The sequence below is a fragment of the Leopardus geoffroyi genome, chromosome A3 (genome assembly GCF_018350155.1).
Source record: "Leopardus geoffroyi isolate Oge1 chromosome A3, O.geoffroyi_Oge1_pat1.0, whole genome shotgun sequence".
NCBI lineage: Eukaryota > Metazoa > Chordata > Mammalia > Carnivora > Felidae > Leopardus > Leopardus geoffroyi.
Genome location: NC_059336.1, coordinates 63391923 through 63413372, shown reverse-complemented (window position 1 = coordinate 63413372; position 21450 = coordinate 63391923). Strand labels below are relative to the sequence as shown.

The 21450-nt window shown below is 37.9% G+C and overlaps 1 protein-coding gene across 7 annotated transcripts in view; it reads left to right on the top strand.

The window, feature by feature from the left end:
• Nucleotides 1–21450, top strand: part of THADA (THADA armadillo repeat containing) — a 330511-nt gene that overhangs the window by 942 nt on the left and 308119 nt on the right. For 5 of the 7 annotated variants that reach the window (XM_045445868.1, XM_045445865.1, XM_045445866.1 and 2 more), the window contains exons 2-11: nt 2138–2233; nt 2765–2859; nt 3581–3711; nt 8655–8803; nt 8923–8955; nt 9227–9275; nt 13242–13429; nt 16309–16403; nt 17359–17579; nt 19433–20139. In XM_045445868.1, coding sequence (XP_045301824.1) covers nt 2158–2233; nt 2765–2859; nt 3581–3711; nt 8655–8803; nt 8923–8955; nt 9227–9275; nt 13242–13429; nt 16309–16403; nt 17359–17579; nt 19433–20139 — 1744 coding nt within the window. In that variant the 5' untranslated portion in view covers nt 2138–2157. Of the gene's footprint in view, nt 1–2137; nt 2234–2764; nt 2860–3580; nt 3712–8654; nt 8804–8922; nt 8956–9226; nt 9276–13241; nt 13430–16308; nt 16404–17358; nt 17580–19432; nt 20140–21450 lie in introns of those variants that run through there. The other 2 variants (XM_045445870.1, XM_045445872.1) reach the window with 2 other exon arrangements.

Sequence of the window (21450 nt, the reverse complement as noted above, 5' to 3'; positions counted from 1 at the left end):
GCCCTTTTCTGTTGTTAAAGGCATACCTCCCTTCTAGAACATCTCTGACAGTGTTTGTTAGTTAATTCGTTTATTCATCAGATATTTATTAAGCACTGAATATATGCCAGGTACTGTTTTAGGAATTGAGGATTAAAACAGTGGATAAAACAGATTAAAGTTGCTGCCTTCATAGTGTTTATTACTAGGGGAGACAGACAATATACAAATAACCAAGTTACTGCAATTTCAGGTAGTAGTAAGTACTATGAAGAAAATAAGTTAATGGAAATGATCTGTGAATAGGAGTGGTGGCATTTTAGGGACAGTGGTCATGGAAGGCTTCTCACAGGAGGTGGTATTTGAGAAGAGACCTGAAAGATGAGGTGCTAAGATCTTGCAAAGATCAGGTGGAACAGACATTAACAGGCAGAGGTCTTAGGAAGGGCAAGGTCCCTTAGATGGTTAAGAGAAGATTGATTTGAGATGAAATGCAGAGGAAGGTAGTACCAGATTACTTAGGGCCTTGAGGGCCAAGGTCTGAAGCTAGATTTTATTCTAAGTGTAATTGGAAGCCCTTGGGAAGTTTTAAGCAAGAGAATAATTAGATTTGATGAGAGTTTTAAAAAGACTGTAAAAAGAGGGGACTCTTCAGAAACAAGGGAGAAGAGAGGAGACCAGTTGTGAGGCCATTGCAGGAGTTCAGGTGCAAAGGGTTCATTCTGCTTCTGTTTGGATATTTTCAGAGCTGGGCGATTCTCTGTTAAAAAGGCAGTCCATTCCATAGTTAGACCAGAGAGTTCAGGGAGAGTTCTCCCTGAATCCAGGGAGCTGGATTCAGCCTCCCTGAAGCTTGCACTGACTTTTCCTAATTCTATAGCAAGACAAAAGACATCTCTTTTTCTGACAGTCCTCCAGCAACAGCAGCTGCCTTATGGCACTTGTCCTGTCCTCTTTTCTCCAGACCAAACACCTTTGGTTAACTGAGCTGTTCTCTGAAGGAGGTGCTCTCTAGGCCCTTCAGAAATCTGTTAGTTCCTTGAAAGTTTTATCATTTGTTATGGCTCCTTAAGGGATAGCCACTGGCACTTTACTTGATGCTCCACATGTCACCTGAACTGTGGGGATGAGCAAGGGATCATGCACTCCCTTGATCAGGCTGACTTATAATGTGGTTTTTAGCAGACATGTTGTTCTGTTGGCTCACATACTGATTTGTTTCAAATCACATTTGGCTGCTGTCTCCCTGTCTTGTATTAATGTTTTATGTTTTTTTCTAATAAAAAATGCAGCATTTTACATTTATTTCTGTTTCATCTTGCTAAGTTCATTCCAGTTTATTGGACTGTACTTTAATCCTGATTTCAGCATTTAACATGACCTTCCAGCTTTGTAGCCTTTACACATTCTCTATGTTATGTCCTCCAATGTCTGAATCACAAACATTGCTAAACATGCTAACTGTGCTAAGAGCCCTGTGTTGCATTTCCCTAGAGATGCCCAGATGTCATGGTACTATATGTGTGTATTCTTTAGGAACATTTATTCAAACCCATTACGGACCTTGTTAACTAAAACCTTTTTAACTAAAAGCAACTTCTGTTAACTAAAAGCAAACTCACAAGGATAGTATGCAAGTTTCCTTTAACAAATACTCTGCAAAAGTCAAGATACAGTGTGTTATGACATCTCCTGATATGTCCACGAAGGCACAGAAGTTAGTTGAGCCCAGTTTACTTTTGGAAAAACCATGCTGTTGTTGTTGTTGCTGTCATTACTAAAATGAAGGTTTTCTGTATTTTTAAAATACAAAGACTGGGTCATAATAGGAGTAACTTTGGAAAATAATAAGCTGTTGTTGAGCTTAAAAATGTTTTTCTTTTTTGAAGCAGAAATCCTTAGATCAGTGGTTCTCAACCTGGGGCCACTCTGCTCTCCAGGTGACATTTGGCAATGCCTGGAGATATTTTTTGATTGTAATAACTTGGGGGGAGGGGATGCTGCTGGCATCTAATGGGTAGAGGCGAGGAACGTGTTAAACATCCTACAATACATAGACACCCAAAAAGTAGCCAAAAAGTTTCTGGTCCAAAATGCCGATAGTGCTGAGTTCAGAAATCCTGAATTAGACAATGCTTTAAATTCTTCTTTTTTACAGTGTCTACTATTCTATTTAAAATGGGCGTAAAGAAGAAGAAAGAAATGCAAGTGACTGCATTGACCATTTGCCATCAAGACCTTGAAACTTTGCGTTGTAAGTGATTTCTGACCTCATTTGTTTATTTCTTTTCTGGGTTGCAGAGTATTTTTATGTCAAGACTCAATATCACATAATGTTCAGACTCTTTCTGTTCAATTTTTCCATGTTCCTTATATTCAGTTTTGCATGTAAAATGATTTCCTAAAAATTTTGTCTTCAGATGAAGTTAGACCTGCTTTTGTTTTGGTTTGGTTTATAAATACTTAGATTTTGGGGCGCCTGGGTGGCTCAGTCGGTTGGGCGGCCGACTTCGGCTCAGGTCATAATCTCGCGGTCCGTGAGTTCGAGCCCCGCGTCAGGCTCTGTGCTGACAGCTCAGAGCCTGGAGCCTGTTTCGGATTCTGTGTCTCCCTCTCTCTGACCCTCCCCTGTTCATGCTCTGTCTCTCTCTGTCTCAAAAAAATAAATAAACGTTAAAAAAAATAATAAAAAAAAAACTTAGATTTTGCATAATGCATAGCAAAGGTAAGCTTATTTGCATATATTGTTAAATCCTTGAAATGTTTTTGTATGTGTGTTATCTAGCTTTGGCTGATGTGGAAGGAAAGAATCTAGCTTCTTTGCTGTTACATTGTGTACAACTCACAGATGGAGTGTCACAAATCCATTGTGTTAAACAGGTAAGACTGAATTGATATTCATTGTTGCATCTTGAAGAGTATCATATCATGCTATTATGAACTTTTAAAATTAACTGAAAATTTTTGGCTCTCAATTTTTAATATCAATGTATCATTAAAAAATAGATTTTTTTTTTTCCTTTTCTGTTCATCGTATAATCTCGTTTTACTCAGGGTATCAATAGAAGCCATATTCAGGCTTCCACTGCCATTGGAGCTGTAAATTGTCTCACTGGACATTGAGACAATTGTGCATACCTCTTTTGTGGAGATAAATTAAAAAAAATTATTCTGAATATTGATCTGAATCTTTAAAACTTTTTAGCAGACACATTAAAAAGTTAATTTAAAATATAAAGACTGTCCTTACCAGTAAGTGTTTCAGTATTAGGATTTACCATTTGAACTTGCATAATTTTTTTGGAAAGCAATTATATATTTTTGGTTTTTCAATAGTGCCACAGAATTCCTATAACTTGAACCATTAACAAGTCTAATTCTTAATAGAGCTGGGTCTGGAGAGTAAAATGGGAGCTGGGGGTATGGGTTAAAAAGTTAAAAAATACTAAAATCAGTGTTTAAATCAGTATCCTTAACAATATAGTGTAGGAAATATTTCACGTTACAATTGAGACTTAAAAGAGTGTTTGAAACTGTTACTTTGCTATATATACTTGATATTAGACAAAAGTACCATGACTTTGAATTTTTTGGATTGTAGATTGTGCCTTTACTGGAGAAGGCAGATAAAAATGGCACATGTGATCCCAGTATTCGAAGTTGTTTGGATATTTTAGCAGGAATTTATCTTTCTTTGAGTCTAAAGAATCCCTTGAAGAAAGTCTTGGCAAGGTAAGGACAAAAAGGAAAGGAAGTTAACCATCATAAATGTTCAATCTGAGCAAAAGTAACCAGTATTTAAAGTTCTCCTGGTTTGGTAAAACTGAACTGAAATATGTTACTAGCAATTTCATTTGTATGGTATCTGTTTTGTGTATGTATTACAACTTTTATAAAATGTAAAAAGGCTTTTTAAGTCAAAGACCTTAATAAAACAGGCTCTGGGCTCGAGTTTACAGACGCTTGGTTTAGTCCATTTATATTAATGCAATTCTTGGTTAAGTTTAAACTGTCATCCTGCTATTTCTTTTTCCTTTATTTTTCCCATTTGTTGTTGGTTTAAGCATATTTTTAATTACACAGGTAATATAGAAATATATGCTTAATGTAAAGACTTTAAGCAATACAGAAGTGAACAAAATGAAAAATGAGCCTTCTATTTCCCTCTTTCTGGCCTATCTTACTTTACTTTTTTTTTTTTTTTTTAAAGTTTATTTATTTTTGAGTGAGAGAGGGGCGTGTGCGTGTGCAAGCCAAGCTGGGGAGGAGCAGAGAGTAGGGGAGAGAGAATCCCAAGCAGGCTCCACACTGTCAGCACAGAGCCTGATGTGGGGCTCCATCCCATGAACCGGGAGATCATGACCTGAGCTGAAACTGAGAGTCTGGTACTTAACTGACTGAGCCATCCAGCCACCCCATCTTACTTTCTTTAGTAAAGGTCATCGCTTCACATTTTGGTATCTATCTCTTTAGACCTTTCCTTTGGGTTTAATAGGTGTATTGTACTTTATTTTAATTTTGATTTTTTTTTTTTTTTTTTACATAAATGTGATTATACTCTACTTACTGCTCTGTAGCTTGTTTTTTCACTAAAGAATGTCTTAGAGGGGTGCCTGGGTGGCTCAGTCGGTTAAGCGCCCAACTCTTGGTTTCAGCTCAGGTCATGATCTCACAGTTTGTGAGTTCGAGCCACACATTGGGCTCTGTGCTGACAATGCAGGGCCTGCTTGGGGTTCTCTCTCTCTCTCTCTCTCTCTCTCTCTCTGTCTCTCTGCCCCTCCCCTGCTTGCTCTGTCTCTCTCTCAAAAATAAATAAATAAACTTAAAAAAAAAGGAATGTCTTAGAGATATTTTCGTGTCAGTGTAGTCCTTATTCTTTTTTAAAAATTGTGTTAGAAAACACATAACATAAAATTTGCCATCTTAACCATTTTTGAGTATTAAGTATATTTACATTGTTGTGCAGTGGATCTCTGGAGCTTTTTCATCTTGCAAAACTGAAAATCTATACCCGTTAAACAGCAAATCCCCATTTTCCTTCTCCCTACCCTCTAGCTACCACAGTTCTTTCTATGATTTGATTGCTTTAGTTACCTCAAATAAGTGGAATATTTGTATCTGTCCCTTTTTGATTGGCTTATTTTACTTAGCATAATATTCTCAAGGTTCATCCATGTTGTAGCATGTGGCAGGATTTTCTTCCTTTTTAAGGTTAAATTATATTTCATTGTCCATATGTACCACATTGTATTCATCCATTCATCTGTTGATAGACATCTGGGTTGCTTCCTCCTCTTGGCTGTTGTGGAGAATGCTGCTGTGAACATGCTGGGTGTGTAAATATCTCTTTGAGATCCTGCTTTCAGTTCTTTTGGATATATACACCCAGAAATAGGACTACTGGATCATATGGTAGTTCTATTTTTAATTTTCTGAGGAGCCTCCATATTGTTTTCCATAATGTCTTTACTATTTTATGTTCCCACCCAAAGTCCTTATCTTTTCTTACAGCTATATGTATTCCATAATATGGGTATACAAAATTTAATCACTTTCTCACTGATATTTAGTGTTTTGTTTTCATTATTCCAATTTCATTATTCCATGATGCAGTGATATTCTTAATCACGTATACAGTTGTTCTGTGTATTTTCTGAGATAAATTCCTAGAAGTGGAATTTCTTCACCAAAAACATTGCTAATCTGTACTCCCCCTAACAGTGAACCAGAGTGCCAGTGTCTTCATACCTTTATAATGCTGGATAATATCAATCTTTATATCTTTAAAAATCTATTGGGTAAAAAATAGTATTATGTTTTACTTTTCATTTCCCAGATTGCTGAGATGGAATATTTTTTAATGTGCACAGTTTGACTGTTTGTGATTACATATCTTTTGTGTGTCTTCTTGTTAGAATGACTTTTTTTCTTACTTAAGTAAATTTATTTAATGTGTCAAAAAGCAAATGATCAGATAGTGGCCAGTTCTAGGGTTTTGGTGAAGCAGTCAACCATGTCATCAAAAATCTTGATGTTTTCCATTTTTCTCCCATGTGTTGGCCATATCTTCCCTCAGAATTACAAGGGACTGTAGCAGTTACAAGCACCTTAGGCAGACATGACTGCATCCAGAAAAAAAGTCTTTTCCAACTCTTTTTATTGGAGAGAAAACATTTTGCAGAAGGTCTCAGTAGAGTTCCTATCACTTTCTGTTGTCAAGATTGGGTCATATACCCTCCTTCTGGTTTTAAGAATGGCTGGGAAGCAAGATTCTCACACCTCTGTAGTGGGAGGTGGGTTTTGCCAATAAAAAAGGGCATGTGGGGGGGCCTCTGGGTGGCTCAGTCGGTTAAGCATCCGACTTCAGCTCAGGTCATGATCTCACGGTTTGTGTGTTCAGGCCCTGCACCAGGCTCTGTGCTGACAGTTCAGAGCCTGGAGCCTGCTTCAGATTCTGTGTCTGCCCCTCTTTCTTCCCCCTCCCATGCTCGTGCTCTGTCTCTCTGTCTCTCAATAATAAATAAACGTTAAAATTAAAAAAAAAAAAAAAAAGGGCATGGGGAATGCCTGCAGGAAGTCAGCAACCACAGAATGTCTTCTTGATTTATAACAGCTTTATATAGATTATGTGGCAAATGTATTCCTTTGTTTATAGTGTGTTTGCTTTTTAAAAATTACAAATTATTTTTTTGGTAATCAAATCTAAATTTTTCTTTGTATAGATTTCTGAGTTTCATGCCTTGCTTATGTATACTTTTTCTAGGATAAGATCATATAAAATTACATGCTTGTCTTTTAAAATTTATTTTTTTTGTTTAATTTTTAAATTCATCTGGAGTTAAGCTTTGAGTGGACCATACGTTAGAGATCCAATTTAGTTTTCTTTTTTGTAATGGGGAGCCACTTATCCCCAAACTTTTGAATAGTCCATCTTTCCCATTTATTTGGAATGCCATTTTATTATGTTCTGTGTTCCTGTATAAACATAGATTCAATTTTATTTTTTTTTTTTTTAATTTTTTTTTTTTTTTTCAACATTTATTTATTTTGGGACAGAGAGAGACAGAGCATGAACGGGGGAGGGGCAGAGAGAGAGGGAGACACAGAATCGGAAACAGGCTCCAGGCTCTGAGCCATCAGCCCAGAGCCCGACGCGGGGCTCGAACTCACGGACCGCGAGATCGTGACCTGAGCTGAAGTCGGACGCTTAACCGACTGCGCCACCCAGGCGCCCCATCAATTTTAGATTTGTGTCTATTTGTTTACTCACCCATACCACACTTTCATTTCCTATAGTGTGATAATGTAGTTTAATTATATACTGAAGCACGTCACCCCTTTGGTGACCTTTCTTTTTCAGACTATTCCTATTTCTAAATTCTTTTTCTTCTAGAAGAGCTTTAGAACTCTTTAGGCAATTAAAAAAAATTCCTACTTTTTTTTTCTAAATTTTTAATGTTTATTTATTTTTGAGACAGAGAGAGAGAGAGACAGAGACAGTGTGAACAGGGGAGGGCAGAGAGAGAGGGAGACACAGAATCTGATGCCGGTTCCAGGCTCTGAGCTGTCAGCACAGAGCCTGATGCAGGACTCAAACCCATGAATGTCAAGATCATGACTTGAGCTGAAGTCAGAAGCTTAACCGACGGAGCCACGCAGGCTCCCCCTAGTGGTTTTGATTTAGATTAATTGAGGTAAAATTGACACAATTAAATTTATCTCCTCAAAAATTTTTTTAAAAATTTGTTTATTTTGAGAGAGAGCATGTGTACGAGCAGGGGAGGGACAGAGAGAGAGAATCCCAAGCAGGCTCTGCACTCCTTGCTGAGCCCAACATGGGGCTCAGTCTCACAACCGTGGGCTCATGGCCTGAGCCCAGAGCAAGAATCCAACACTTAACCAGCTGAGCCATCCAGGTGCCCCTATTCAGTGAATTTTTATTGACTATCTACTGTATGTCAAATAAATATTCTAGGCATTGGGGATACAGTGAATAAGGCAGTATAGAATGGGGGTTACATTCTAAGAGGAAGATTGAAAATAGTTAAATAGTCAAAATATATAGGATTAGATGAAATGAATGTGATTGGGAAAAATAAAGCAGTGATGGGAGATGGGAGCATCAAGGATGGGGTGAAGGTTGCAATTTAAAATATGGTGGTCACTTCAGATATCTTTGCTAAAATGACATTGATAAGGTGATATTTGAGATTGACCTGAAAGGGACAAGGGAATGATTATTATTGGGTCTATTTGAGGGAGGAGTGTCAGTTGGAGGAAATAGCAAGAACAAAGACTTTGTTATATTGTTGCCACAAGGAAGGCCATACAGCTAAAGCTAAGTCAACAAGGATCAAGATGAGGCTGGAGAGATAGTGGTGGGGCTAGAGTTTGTGGAGTCTTGTAAGTCATTGTCAGCGCTATGGCAACCAACTGGACTGAGATGGACATGTGGGACAATTTTAAGCAGAAGATTAACATAGTGTTTTTATAATATCACTCTGGCTTCTCTATTGAGGAGGGAAGCAAGATGGAAGCAAGTTCAACAATTGTGGCATGAAGTTAAAATTTTCTGGCTGTATTTTGAAGATGTAGTCCAGTATTACTTCATCTGTATGATTCCCTTCTACATACTACATGGTTGCCAGCTTTCTAATGCTTGGTTCTTTTTCTAGCTCACTAAATGGCCTACCTGAATTTTTTCTAACTGAGGCTGTACAAAGTTTTACTTCTCGTCTTCAGGAAGAATTGAGTACTACTGATGTGTACTCTTATAGGAAAGTAATTGACAATATATCTTCCTGTATGGAGAACTTTGACGTAGGTAAGCCAGCTCTTTTGTAGTATTTTTTCTATCATTACATTATTGTTTTTAAACAATTTTGTTAATGTTAGTTTTGGTCCTGAGGCTCCCTACCAGTGTTAATTTTTTTATCCCCACAGGTAGAGCAGGTGTTAGTAATCTTCTTAAAAATGGTAAGTCCCATTCTTTTATTTTATTCTGAGGGTGTGACTGCTTGTGTGAGTCATTTTGGAACTGGTTGTTTTCGGTTTCTTGGCAATGGGTAGAGTTTTGCAGATTACCAACGTACATCACGTCCCTTCCTTTTAAATATTCCTTTTAAATTTCTACTTCTATACCATGATATCACTGTAGGTAATAGTGACTTAAAATGTTTTCTTATATTGACATTAAAATTCACAGCTTTAGGTTCTGCTTTGTCATTATATACTCTTTTTGTTTCAGTGCTTCATTTTATGCAGAAGAGTTTAACTGAAATCTCTGAAGAAAATAGGCAAGTAGTATCTGTATGCTTGTGCATGTATGCATGAACAGTTGTGGTTGTACATTGTCTTTGTACACAGGAAATTTTAAAAAAGTTTCCAGAACATGCTTCATTACATTCCTTTCTGTTAATATTAGACCTGATTATTTAAATGTATTTTTTAGAGGTTTGATATTTGATTTAAAAAATCAGAAAGGGGCACCTGGGTGGCTCAGTCAGCTAAACGTCCAACTCTTGATTTCGACTTAGGTCGTGATCTCACAGTTTGTGAGATTGAGCCCCGCGTCGGGTTCTGTGCTGACAGTGTGGAGCCTGCTTGGGATTCTCTCTCTCCCTCTTTCTCTCTTTCCCCCTACCCTCAAAATAAATAAATCAACTTAAAAAAATCAAATAAATTTTTAGGAGAATATGAGCAAGAGTTCCTTCCTCCCTGAGTGTTCCTTACTCATAGTGTCTGTTCTTTTATAAATGAAACATCCTGTTATTTTTCTGGGGATATTAATGATAGGGTTTTGTTTTGTTTTGTTTTTAAATTTTTTTTTTTTCAACGTTTTTATTTTATTTTTGGGACAGAGAGAGACAGAGCATGAACGGGGGAGGGGCAGAGAGAGAGGGAGACACAGAATCGGAAACAGGCTCCAGGTTCTGAGCCATCAGCCCAGAGCCTGACGTGGGGCTCGAACTCACAGACCGCCAGATCGTGACCTGGCTGAAGTCGGACGCTTAACCGACTGCGCCACCCAGGCGCCCCTTGTTTTGTTTTTAAATATAGTTTTCTTACCTTTGCATAGTCCTAGTTCTTTTATGCTGCTGTTTTTTTTCTGTTTGATGCTTTCGGTCACTTCACTATATGAAACTGGAAGCTTTCTTTAGAAGTCTGGTGATTTTTAGCCTAGCGCTCATATTTAAGGATGGGGCACTGAGAGTTGATTTGAAACTGTGTATATGGGTGGGGTTGATGGCAGGTTTTATTGTAGGCTAGTTTAGCTAGGCTATTTCTTTGGAAAACCTCCAATGTCAATATCTTTAGGTCTTTTTGCATGGGTAGTGGATTCACCATGGAACCAAACCGTTGGCTTAATCTTCTGGTTGCTGAGGGAGTGAAAAAAGCTGAGGTCATGGCGTTTGGCATTCATTGTTCATATATTTGCCTAATTCGCTTGTTTGCAATCTGGTGTTGCTTTACCTTCCCTAGAGGTAAGCCATTTGTTTGCTGGTTCTTACTCTTCTTCAACAGACTTGTAGCCCGTCTTCTTATTTTCAGCCCTACATTTATTTCCGCATCAAGGAGTCCTGGTGCCAAGTTTCTTAGCCTTTTGAGGCTGCAAATCAGGTCGTTTTGGGGATTATTCTCTGGCCTAGTATTTACTTTTGTTGATTCTGCTAAAAAGTTATTTATTATCTATCTGCTTTGTGGCTTCCAAAGGCTTATTGTTATTGTCTTGTTGTCCATTTGTTGCCCTTGTGTATTTATGTCTTTTTATGTGGTTGGTTTACTGAGGTTCTGGAAGGGAATAGAGGTAATAAATGTGTGCTATTCTTTTTTTTTTTTTAATTAATTTTTATTTTAATTCCAGTATACTTAACATACAGTGTTATATTAGTTTCAGGCTATTAGAGTGATTAAACAATTCTATACATTACCCAGTTCTTCTCACCATAAGTGTAGTCTTTAATCCCCTTCACCTATTTCACCCCTCCCCTCACCAACCTCCCCCCCGTAACCATCTGTTTGTTCTCTATAGTTAATAGTCTTTTTTAATTTGTCTCTTTTTCCTTTGTTCATTTGTTTTGTTTCTTAAATTCCATATGTGAGTAAAATGCTATGGTATTTGCCTTTCTCTGACTGCCTTATTTAGCATTATACCTTCTAGATCTATCCATGTTGCAAATGGCAACATTTTGTTCTTTTTTATGGCTGAATAATTTTCCATTGTATGCATGTGTGTGTGTATGTATATATGTGTATATATCGCATCTTCTTTATCCATTCATCTATCAGTGGACACTTGGGTTGTTTCTGTATCTTGGCTATCATAAATCATGCTGCAGTAAACATAGGGATGCATATGTCTTTTCAAATTAGTGTTTTCATATTCTTTGGGTAAATACCCAGTAGTGGAATTACTGGATCATATGGTAATTCTATTTTTAATTTTTTGAGGAAACTCCACACTGTTTTCTGCAGTGGCTGCACCAGTTTGTATTCCCACCAACAGTGCATGAGGGTTCCTTTTTCTCCACACCTTCACCAGCACTTGCTGTTTCCGGTGTTTTTGATTTTAGCCTCTGTGTGCCATCTTTCACCCAAGGTCTCCTTTTGCCTTGCCAGGAGTGCCTTCTCTGTCTCCTTTTAGGTTCTTCCTCTGCTCATCTCTTGAATGTGGGTTCTTTCCTTGTTATTCTATTTGTTCTTACTGCTTAATACCATCTACCTCCTTGGTGTTAGGCACCTGCTAATATTCAAGATTCCCACATTTCTCACTCCAAGTTAGATCTCTTCCCTGAAGTGGTGGCTTCATATAGTCACTTGCCTCCTGGACATCTCAACTGGGATGTTTTATAGGTGTCTCACATTCAGTGTGTCCAAAAGAAAATTCACTGCCTTTTTACCCCCACCCACTAATAACTTCTATTCTTCTTTCTGTATCTTTGAATTTGCCTATCCTGGATACGTCACGCAAATAGAATACGATTTTTATTTTTTTGTGTGTTTTCAGGGTTAATCCATATTGTGCCATGTATTAGAGTTTTATTTCTTTTTGACTGAATACAGCATTCCATTGTGTATATATATATATATATATATATATATATATATATATATATATACCACATTTTGTTTATCCATTCATCTGTTGATCGACAGCTGGGTTGTTTCTTCTACCTTTTGGCTAATGTAAATAATGCTGCTATAAACATTGTTATGCAAATATCTGTTTGAGTCTCTACTTTCAGAATTAGTGGATTATATGGTAATCTAGTGTTTAACTTTCTGGGGGAGCCTAGACTGTTTTCCCTGACTTGTGTTTTAATATCATCACTCTGTGTTCTGCTGTGTTGAGAATAGACTGAAGGTGGGCCAAGGATAGAAGCTGGGGGACCAGTTAGGAGGCCACTGCAGTAATCCAAGGGAGGGACAAGAGTGACTCAGGCCAGGAGTAGCAGTGGAGGTGGTCTGATTCTGTATTTTGAAGGTAGGACGAACAAGATTTTCTTACAGATGGGATGGGGAGGAGGAAGTCAAGGATGGTCACAGGGTTTTTGTAGGATAGAGATCCTAGCAGGTGTAGCAGGTTTGGAGTTGAAGATGAGTTCATGTAGTTGGAGATGTCTGTTAGACATCCAAGGAAAGATATTGAATAGAAAGTTGCATATACAAGTCTGGAATTAGAAAGAGAGGTCTAACCTGGAGATAAAAATTGGGGAATTGTCAGCATATAGATTATAATTTAAAGTTTATGAGCTGGATGAGATCAGCATCAAGGGAACAAAGTAGCTGGAGATGGGGACTAAAGACTGAGTTGTGGAGAGCTATAACATAAAGAGCTTGGAGAGAAGATGATGAACTAGCCAAGGTGTCTAGGAAGGAGCGATGGTGAAGTAGGAGAAAGTGGAGGAGAGCCTGGTGTCTTGGAAGCCAGGTGAAGAGAGCGTACCAAGGTTGAGGGAGTGTTCAAGTTATGAAATTGTGGCATTCATTCTGGATCTGCTACTTTTACTCTAAAAGGAGAGAAGTGAGGTTTGTCATTGGCTGAGAAGGAGGGAAATGTTGAGGTAAGAGTGTTGAAAGTTTGTAGTAAATGTCCATAGAATTGGAATGTTTATGGGAGTGGAACAGAGAGGTATGAATGTCTATTATAACCTAAAGTGAATTTTGGCCCTTTGATTGAGGAATGTTTTTTATCGAGGGATGGAAATGGTGACATTTTCGTGTGACTTTTCTTTTGTAATAACGTCTCTTCTTCGTTATAGAAAATTTGCCGGAAATCATATTGTTCAGACGCAGTTGATGAATGACTTGTCGGTAGGCACTAGAGTTTCTGTGATGTTGGTACAGAAAATACAAGACTTTCAGACACTTCATGTGAGGATTTCCAGTTCCCCCACATGGCAAAGTATGTGTGGATTGCTGAGTATTTTCACCAAGTTTTTAATTGATGGTAAGTGTAAAACCATCAATTATAATTGAGTGTCGTTCAGCTTATGCTAATAATGGTATGAAATGTTTGATACTTAACTGACACGTGGAACTACTTCTCCCCTAGCCCCTTAATGTGGGGAGGCCCTGGATTATGAGGTTTTAATGCTTTTTCTTTCAAATGTACCAGTTCTCCAAGGGGTAATGTTGAAGGACTTTTCTAAATGTGTGTATGTGTACTGTAAAGAAGGAAATCTGACAGTCTTAGTGTTGAAAAGCCAGAGACTTTAAGTGGCAAAAGAAAATTCTTGAGAAGAATAGATTTCCAAATTTGGAAGGAAAATCTGGAAAGGTAAATATAATCTGTACATTTCTCCTCAGCAGTAGGTATTATCCTCAAGTAATGATAGTAATCCTTGTGGGGCCATTCATCTTTCCCCTTTGTATCTCTTATATGTTGCTTTTCTTTATATGAACTGTGCCACTGGAAACCAAATAGTTAATGAGAGAAAGTCTGTCTTTATAAAAGTATTTCAAATAATAAATTAAGTTGAAATGGTAGAATATCACCATTTTGTAACCCCCAATGAATTGACGTAGGCATTAAGCATCATCAACTGCTAACTTTACAGAACAGACAAGCAGACAATATATGCCCCTTAGATCTAGTCTTGGTTTCACCACCTGTACTTTTCCCAAAGTGACTGAACTTGAGACCAATCTCTAGGTCACCTGCCAGTTTACAGCAATTGTAGAAGAGAGAAGAACGTGTGGAATTGCATCAGGACTAATCAAACCCACATCTAGATTGTGGGAAATGCTGCAGGTCAAAGGCCAGAGTTCTTGAATAGAGAAATTGTTATGCAATGAAAGGGGTAGAGAGGGCACCTGTAGATTAAAACGGATTTAAAAAATACATCACATTTTTAAAAAAAAGGACGGGATGCACATTTGATTAATAAAACCATTTGAAAAGAAGAAAGCCATTACTGTGAAAGTCACAATAATGCTTACTCAGGGTGAGAGAAGGGAATTGTGGTTGAGATGAGGCACGTGGATGAGCCTTCCGGGCAGGGTGTCTGAGTCCTGCTTCTTGCTTTGGGCAGTAGGTACAAGGGTGTTCATTTCAGTTAATTCATTAAGCTGTGCCCTTGTTTTGGGTGTTTTCCTATATCAGTGTTTTATATTACAATAAGATTAACAAAAAAAAATGATACTTATCGTGTTCACAAAAAGTTAAATTACTTTTTCACCTTTATCTCTCATTCTATATGATCATGTATGCATGAATATTAATGAAAAAATTAATGAATTGGTTCAGATGTTTCATTTGTTTTTTAAAATTTTTTTTCATGTTTATTTATTGTGGGAGAGAGACAGAGAAAGAGAGAGAGACAGAGTGTGAATAGGGGAGGGTCAGAGAGAGAGGGAGACACAGAATCCAAAGCAAGCTCCAGGCTCTGAGCTGTAAGCACAGAGCTCGATGCGGGGCTCGAACTCACAAACTGCGAGATCATGACCTGAGCCGGAGTCCTGCGCTTAACTGACAGAGCCACCCACGCGCCCCGGATATTTGCTTTTTAAAAGAGGAATTTGTTATAGGATAGGTAAAACACAGAGAAGGCCTGATTTTAATAAGAGGTAACCCCTTTTCTGACAGAGCCACCCAGGCGCTTTTTAAAAGAGGAATTTGTTATAGGATGGGTAAAACACAGAGAAGGCCTGATTTTAATAAGAGGTAGCCCCTTTTCTGAACTGTCGATGGGACCTCTTCATTGCTGTTCTTCCCCAGGATTTTAAAATTTCATGTATTAGTAAAGTGTTCAGCTGCAAGTAACAGAAAACCAAACTTCAGGCACTTCAGGCACTTAAGCAAATATGCCTCCCCTCGTTCCCACATAACTTCAAGTTCTGAGGCGGGTGATCCCGAACTGTATGCAGTCTAGGACCCAAACATTCTGCCTTTCTGCTCTGCCATCTTCAGCATGTTGGCTTTTACTCATGTTTTTTGCCTCTTGGTTGCCATTTGACTGCTGTAGCTCCAGACGTTATGTCTATGTTCACGGCCGGAAGGAGGGCCAGTTGCATCCTTACCTTTAATCAGGAAAAACAAAAGTTCCCAAGTACCTGCTTCTATCCCATTGGCCTGAACCCTCACGTGGCTACCTTTACTTGCAGGCAAGATTGAGGAAGCAAGTGTCCCGCCTTTGGCTGAGTACATGGATGCCCCAATCAAAGTCACAGTTCTGTTAGCAGGGATAAAGGGCACAGTGGATATTTAGTAGGTAGTTTATGGTAGGCATTTTTGAGTCTTAGCCCCGGTTGAATAATTTACCATATTTGGTAAACTTTATTACAAACCAGAGGCTAATAGAAAACAAAGAGAAAATAGCAAGTCAAGATTGGTTGCATTGGGTACATGCCAATGATAGCAGAGCTTTCAGTTAGCACTGATGCAGGCTCTTTACACAAGCCCCGAAATCACTTTAAGAAAGAGTAATGCATGTGGGGGTTGGGCTGGAGAGGCCTCAGTGCAGGGAAGAGAGTGAGCGGTATTGCTGCTAGATGTGCTGTGGGGAGAGGAAGGGAGAGTGGGTGTTAGTGGAGAGGGGAAGGAATCACATTTATTAAGTGTTTATTTGCTGGGCATAAAAGTCTTATGTTCGTTATGCATTTAAAGCTTAAAATAATTGTCAGATAGGAGTTATATTTTCCCATATTACAGAAGAGAAAGCTGTGTCCCTGGGAGGTGAAATAACTTGCCCAAGTCCTATTCACCTAAGATGTGGTCATGCTAGAAATTGCACCCAGGACTCTCTGTCCCTGCAGCGTGTGCTTTTTCCACTGTACCAGAATATCCATTGTCATTTAATCCACACTCTCTACTTTTTTACCAAATAGATCACCTCTTACAGACAATTCAGAGTACATCTGGATTAGCTGTTATTCTTTTTATTAAGGCTATGTTTCACCCGCCTGAAGAGATTCCTGATTTGGTGAGTGCATCTCCTTTGTAGAATTGTATACTTCATTGATAATTAGACACATGTTTTAAAAATATTTTTAAAGACATGAATTAAAAATTTCTTTCTGCATAGTAGAATCTTTCTGATGATCTTTTTCTCTTATAGTAAGAGACAGTCCAAAAATGCAGAAAAAGCAGAAAGAAGACCAGAGTAGTCACCTGTAAATCCATCTCCTAAAGATAATCACTGTCAACATTTTTAGGGGTGCCTCTTCATATGTTTCTAGTGCTGTTTGTTCAGTTTCATCTCTCAGTGTTATAAAAGATATTTATAATATTAAAATTATGCAGAGATTAATATATACATACATGAAGTCCTAACTTTTTGATAAGTATGTCCTTTTTATTAAGAATAACCCAAATATTGAAATTTAGACTGGAAGCATGTGAGAATCAATTTTTCGGTGAATTTGATTACATGGAAAATATAATTTGATAGTTTGCACGCTAATCCTTATATTTAGTACTAGCAGGGTTTTCTTCCCTTACTCTGTTATCTAGAAACTTATTTTAGTTGTTTACCTGACTTTATGCAAAGCAGCTGTTTACCTGATGTTATACAAAATAGATGTGTACTCTTCTATGAGATCACACAAAGTATTTACCATTGGATAAAATTTAATAATTTGATTTCTCAAATCACCTCTAAAAAGTGTGAAGGTCATTCACCTGCAGGGGATGATAAGTTTTGCTCCACTAGTACATTCAAACCAGCAAAATGGTTCACGTACTTAGAATTCTTAATCCTAAAACTTAATTTTTTCCCTTTTGGTAATAATAACTTTAACACTTGTGGCTTCTCATCTTTAGGTTCAGTTATTTTTCCTAGGATGTTTCAGGGGAAAGGGAATTTTGGATGTACATCTTGAAATATCTGTACACTTTTAGAGGCTTTGTAACATGTTAGCTCTGTTATGTTTTTCCAGATTAGTAGTTTGCTTCTCCGTTCAGTGGACTGTACCAGCATCCCTGACTGGTTTTTGAACTGCTGCAGGAGCCTTTGTTGTGCTGATGTCTCGCAGTCAACTCTCTTATTCCTGTGTCAAGGGACACTCACCATGTTGGACTGGCAGAATGGAAGGATGGGCCCAAGCGGGGAGGCCCTGCTCTTGAATATCGTCCATGTATTGTTCACCTTGAGTTCACAGTGAGTTTTCATGCTGTTGTCTCATATTTTCTTTTGCTTGCCAGACATTTAAAAGATGGCGACTGAACCTGCATACTTAGTAGTTCAATGCAAAGTGCTCAGGATAATCCTGAATTGAAAGGGTGATATATGTAGGCAATGAAGCAAGTGTGAAAGAAGATGAGATGAGAGAGAGTTACAGAAATTACTAGGGCAGGTGAACCTGTACTGAACATTTTTTTTTTTTTTTTTAATGTTTATTTATTTTTGAGAGAAAGAACACGAAACGGGGAGGAGCAGAAAGAGAGAAGGGGACAGGATCTGAAGCGGGTTCTGTGCTGACAGCAGAAAGCCTGATGTGGGGCTTTAACTCATCAACTGTGAGATCGTGACCTGAGCCAAAGTCAGAGGCTTACCCAGCCGCCCCTGTATTGAACATTTCTAATACTAATGTTAATGTTTAGTCTCTAATGGTAGCATTAAAAAAATTTTTTTTTTTTACATTTTATTTATTTTTGAGAAACAGAGTGAGACAAAGCGTGAGCGGGGGAGGGGCGGAGAGAGAAGGAGACACAGAATCTGAAGCAGGCTCCAGGCTCTGAGCAAGCAGTCAGCACAGAGCCCGACATGGGGCTTGAACCCACAAACTGTGAGATCATGACCTGAGCCGAAGTTGGACGCTCAACCGACTGAGCCACCCAGGCGCCCCTAAGGCTAGCATTTTTAAAAAACTATGAAAATTTTTATATGGATAGTGCTTTGGAGTTTATGAACAACATCAACATAGGTAATTCAGTATGAGCTTCACATGTCTTGATAGATAGGATAGGAAATCAGATGTGTTGTGTGGAAAAAGTGAAGTCAGAAAAGTAAATGCTAAAACCTAAGAGTGTATTGCTAATAAGCACCTGAGCCAGAATTGTAACCAGTTCTTTTGACTTCACTGGATTGTGTTTTGTGGGTTTTTTGGGTGTTTTTTTCATAATGCCTGAAAGTGATCGTGTGCTTAAAATATCAAACCATAGATACAGCTTGATAGTAGTGAACATGTAGGTAAAGGAAAAAAAGCACAATGTTCTAAAATAATTTTTTAAAATAATAATATAAATATAATAATATAAAAAATTATTTAAATTATAAAAAATATTTTTTATTGTGGTGTTGTATAACAGCTCTATTGAGATATAATTTATATACCGTAAAAGTCACTTATTTAAAGTGTGTAATTCAGTTTTGTTTCAGTAGATTCACAGGGTTGTACAACTATCACTGCAATCAATTCTGGAATATTTTTATTACTCTCAAAAGAAACCCCATTCCCCCTAACTTTCTCCAGCCCTAACCCCTCACTATGTTTTAAAACACTTGTGAAACCATCATCAGAATAAAGTAATGAACATTTCTATCATTCCCAAAAGTTTCCTTAGTCCTTTTTTGGATTATTTCTTTTCATTATTATTATTATTATTAGTAGTAGTAGTAGTAGTATTTTAGGGAGAGAGAAAGAGAGAGAGTGTGAGCGGAGGAGAGGGGCAGAGGGAGAGAGAGAATCTTAAGCAGGCTCCATGCTCAGCATGGAGCCCGACGTGGGACTTGATCCCACGACCCTGGGATCATGACCTGAATTGAAATCAAGAGATGGATGCTCAACTGACTGAGCCATCCAGGTGCCCCTGGATTATTACTATAAGGTGGAAAGACTAATTTATAAATTTGAGTCTATTTTGGCCTTGTTTTTAATTTTTGTTGTAAATTTAATAATGATTGAATTTTCTGGTCATTCTTTGTCTTTTATATTTTTAAAATTTAAATGGTTATAAAATGAAATTTCTTTTACTAGTCAGTTTATAATAACATGGCTCATTTTTCTTCAGGATCAAGGAATCAACTCTGGAATTGTTTTTCTTTAGAATTTTGGCATCTTGGACTAATTCAGCCATACATGTCCTTGAATCAAGTTCCCCAAGCCTAAAGGACAGTCTGAATGGGAATTCAAGCATAGTTGGGAAACTTTTGGAATATGTCTATACCCACTGGGAACATCCATTGGATGCTTTGAGACACCAAACCAAAATTATATTCAGAAATGTTCTCCAAATACACCAGCTCACTAAAGAAAAATCAGACTCAGAAGCGTCAGGTTTGGCTGCCGATCGTTTCATTTGTGAATTGACAGAGAGTCTTTTGCGACTGGAATGGCATGTTAAAGGGAAATACATGTGTCTTGGTTGTTTAGTAGATTATACAGGAATTGGACATATTTTGGCACTAGCCAAAACTATTCCATCACAAATCTTAGAGGTGATGGGAGACCAGTCATTGGTACCTTATGCAAGTGACCTCTTGGAGACCATGTTCAGAAGTCACAAGAGTCATTTGAAGTCCCAGGCTGTTGACAGTACGTGGATTGATGAGTGGCATGAGACTTGGGTTTCTCCTCTCCTTTTTATACTGTGTGAAGGAAATCTGGACCAGAAATCTTACGTGATCGATTATTACTTGCCAAAATTGTTGAATTGCAGCCCCGAAAGCTTAAGCTACATGGTAAAGATTCTTCAGTCTTCTGCTGATGCTAAAAGTGGTAAGATGAACCATTCTTTTAGTAATTTCTAGTTAAGAAAGGGTAGGTACCTCAGTAGATGTGGACGATATTCACATTTCAATATTACCACTTCCGTAAATTTCAAAAGAGGACATCAATGATAGAGATTTCAGATTGAAATGAATGTTCCTGTCCTGAGTGGAATAGAGTTTTTTTGGCTTAAGTCATTTCTATAAGCTAAAGATTGATTTCAGTTATGAGTATAAGGTTCCCTTTATTACTAGTTTTTTTTTTTAAGTTTTTTTTTTTTTTAGTTTATTTATTTATTTTGAGAGTGGAGTGGGGCAGAGCGAGAGGGAGAGAGAGGATCCCAAGCAGGCTCTGCACTGTCAACTCAGAGCCGGACACGGGGTTCGATCTCAGGAATTGTGAGATCCTGATCTGGGCCAAAATCAAGAGTCAGATGTTTAACTGACTGAACCATCCACGGTGCCCGCCCCCCATCCTCCCCCCTTATTACTAGTTTTATCTCATTTTACTGAGTTGTTATTTGTTAGGTTGTCAGACTGGAATAAAAGTGAGTGTTTTATATAAGTTCCTTATTCTAGTGATTGAAACAGTAATTAAGTATTGTTTTAGGCAAGGATAAAGACAGGTTAAGTTGACAGTAGCAAGTTTTTGTCTCTGGGAAAGAGAAAAAAATATGTAGAACATGTGTGACCTCAAGAAACAGCCATCCATAGTCAGTTAGAATAGGGGTAAACATTCCGTTGAAACTCAGTAACCTGGAAGGAAGTACTACATTAAAGCATAAATCAGTAATTAATATATAAATGATGGATCTTGACTTATCATGTAAATCTTAAAAAATTTTTTTTTTTAATGTTTATTTATTTTTGAGAGAGAGAGATAATTGAGCTGGGGAGGGACAGAGAGAGGGAGACATAGAATCCGAAGTAGGCTCCAGGCTCTGAGCTGCCAGCACAGAGCCCGATGTGGGGCTTGAATTCATGGGTGGTGAATCATGTGAGATCATGACCTGAGCTGAAGTCGGATGCTTAACCGACTGAGCCGTCCAGGAGCCCCTATCATGTAAATCTTATAATTATTATTTTCTGTTTAACGAAGCAGGAATATGGTATCCTGCATCACAGTTTAAGAATACTTACAACTAAAAATAGTTGAAAACTTTCAATACTTCAAACAGTAACCACAAGGTAGCTAGAAAAATCTGATTCCTATACCCAAAAATAAGCCATTATTTGTAGTTGGGTTTTTTTTCTCATTATTTGTAGTTTTTAACAACAATTGTTCCCGCCTTTCTGAGAAGCCATCTAAAGTTCAAGATTC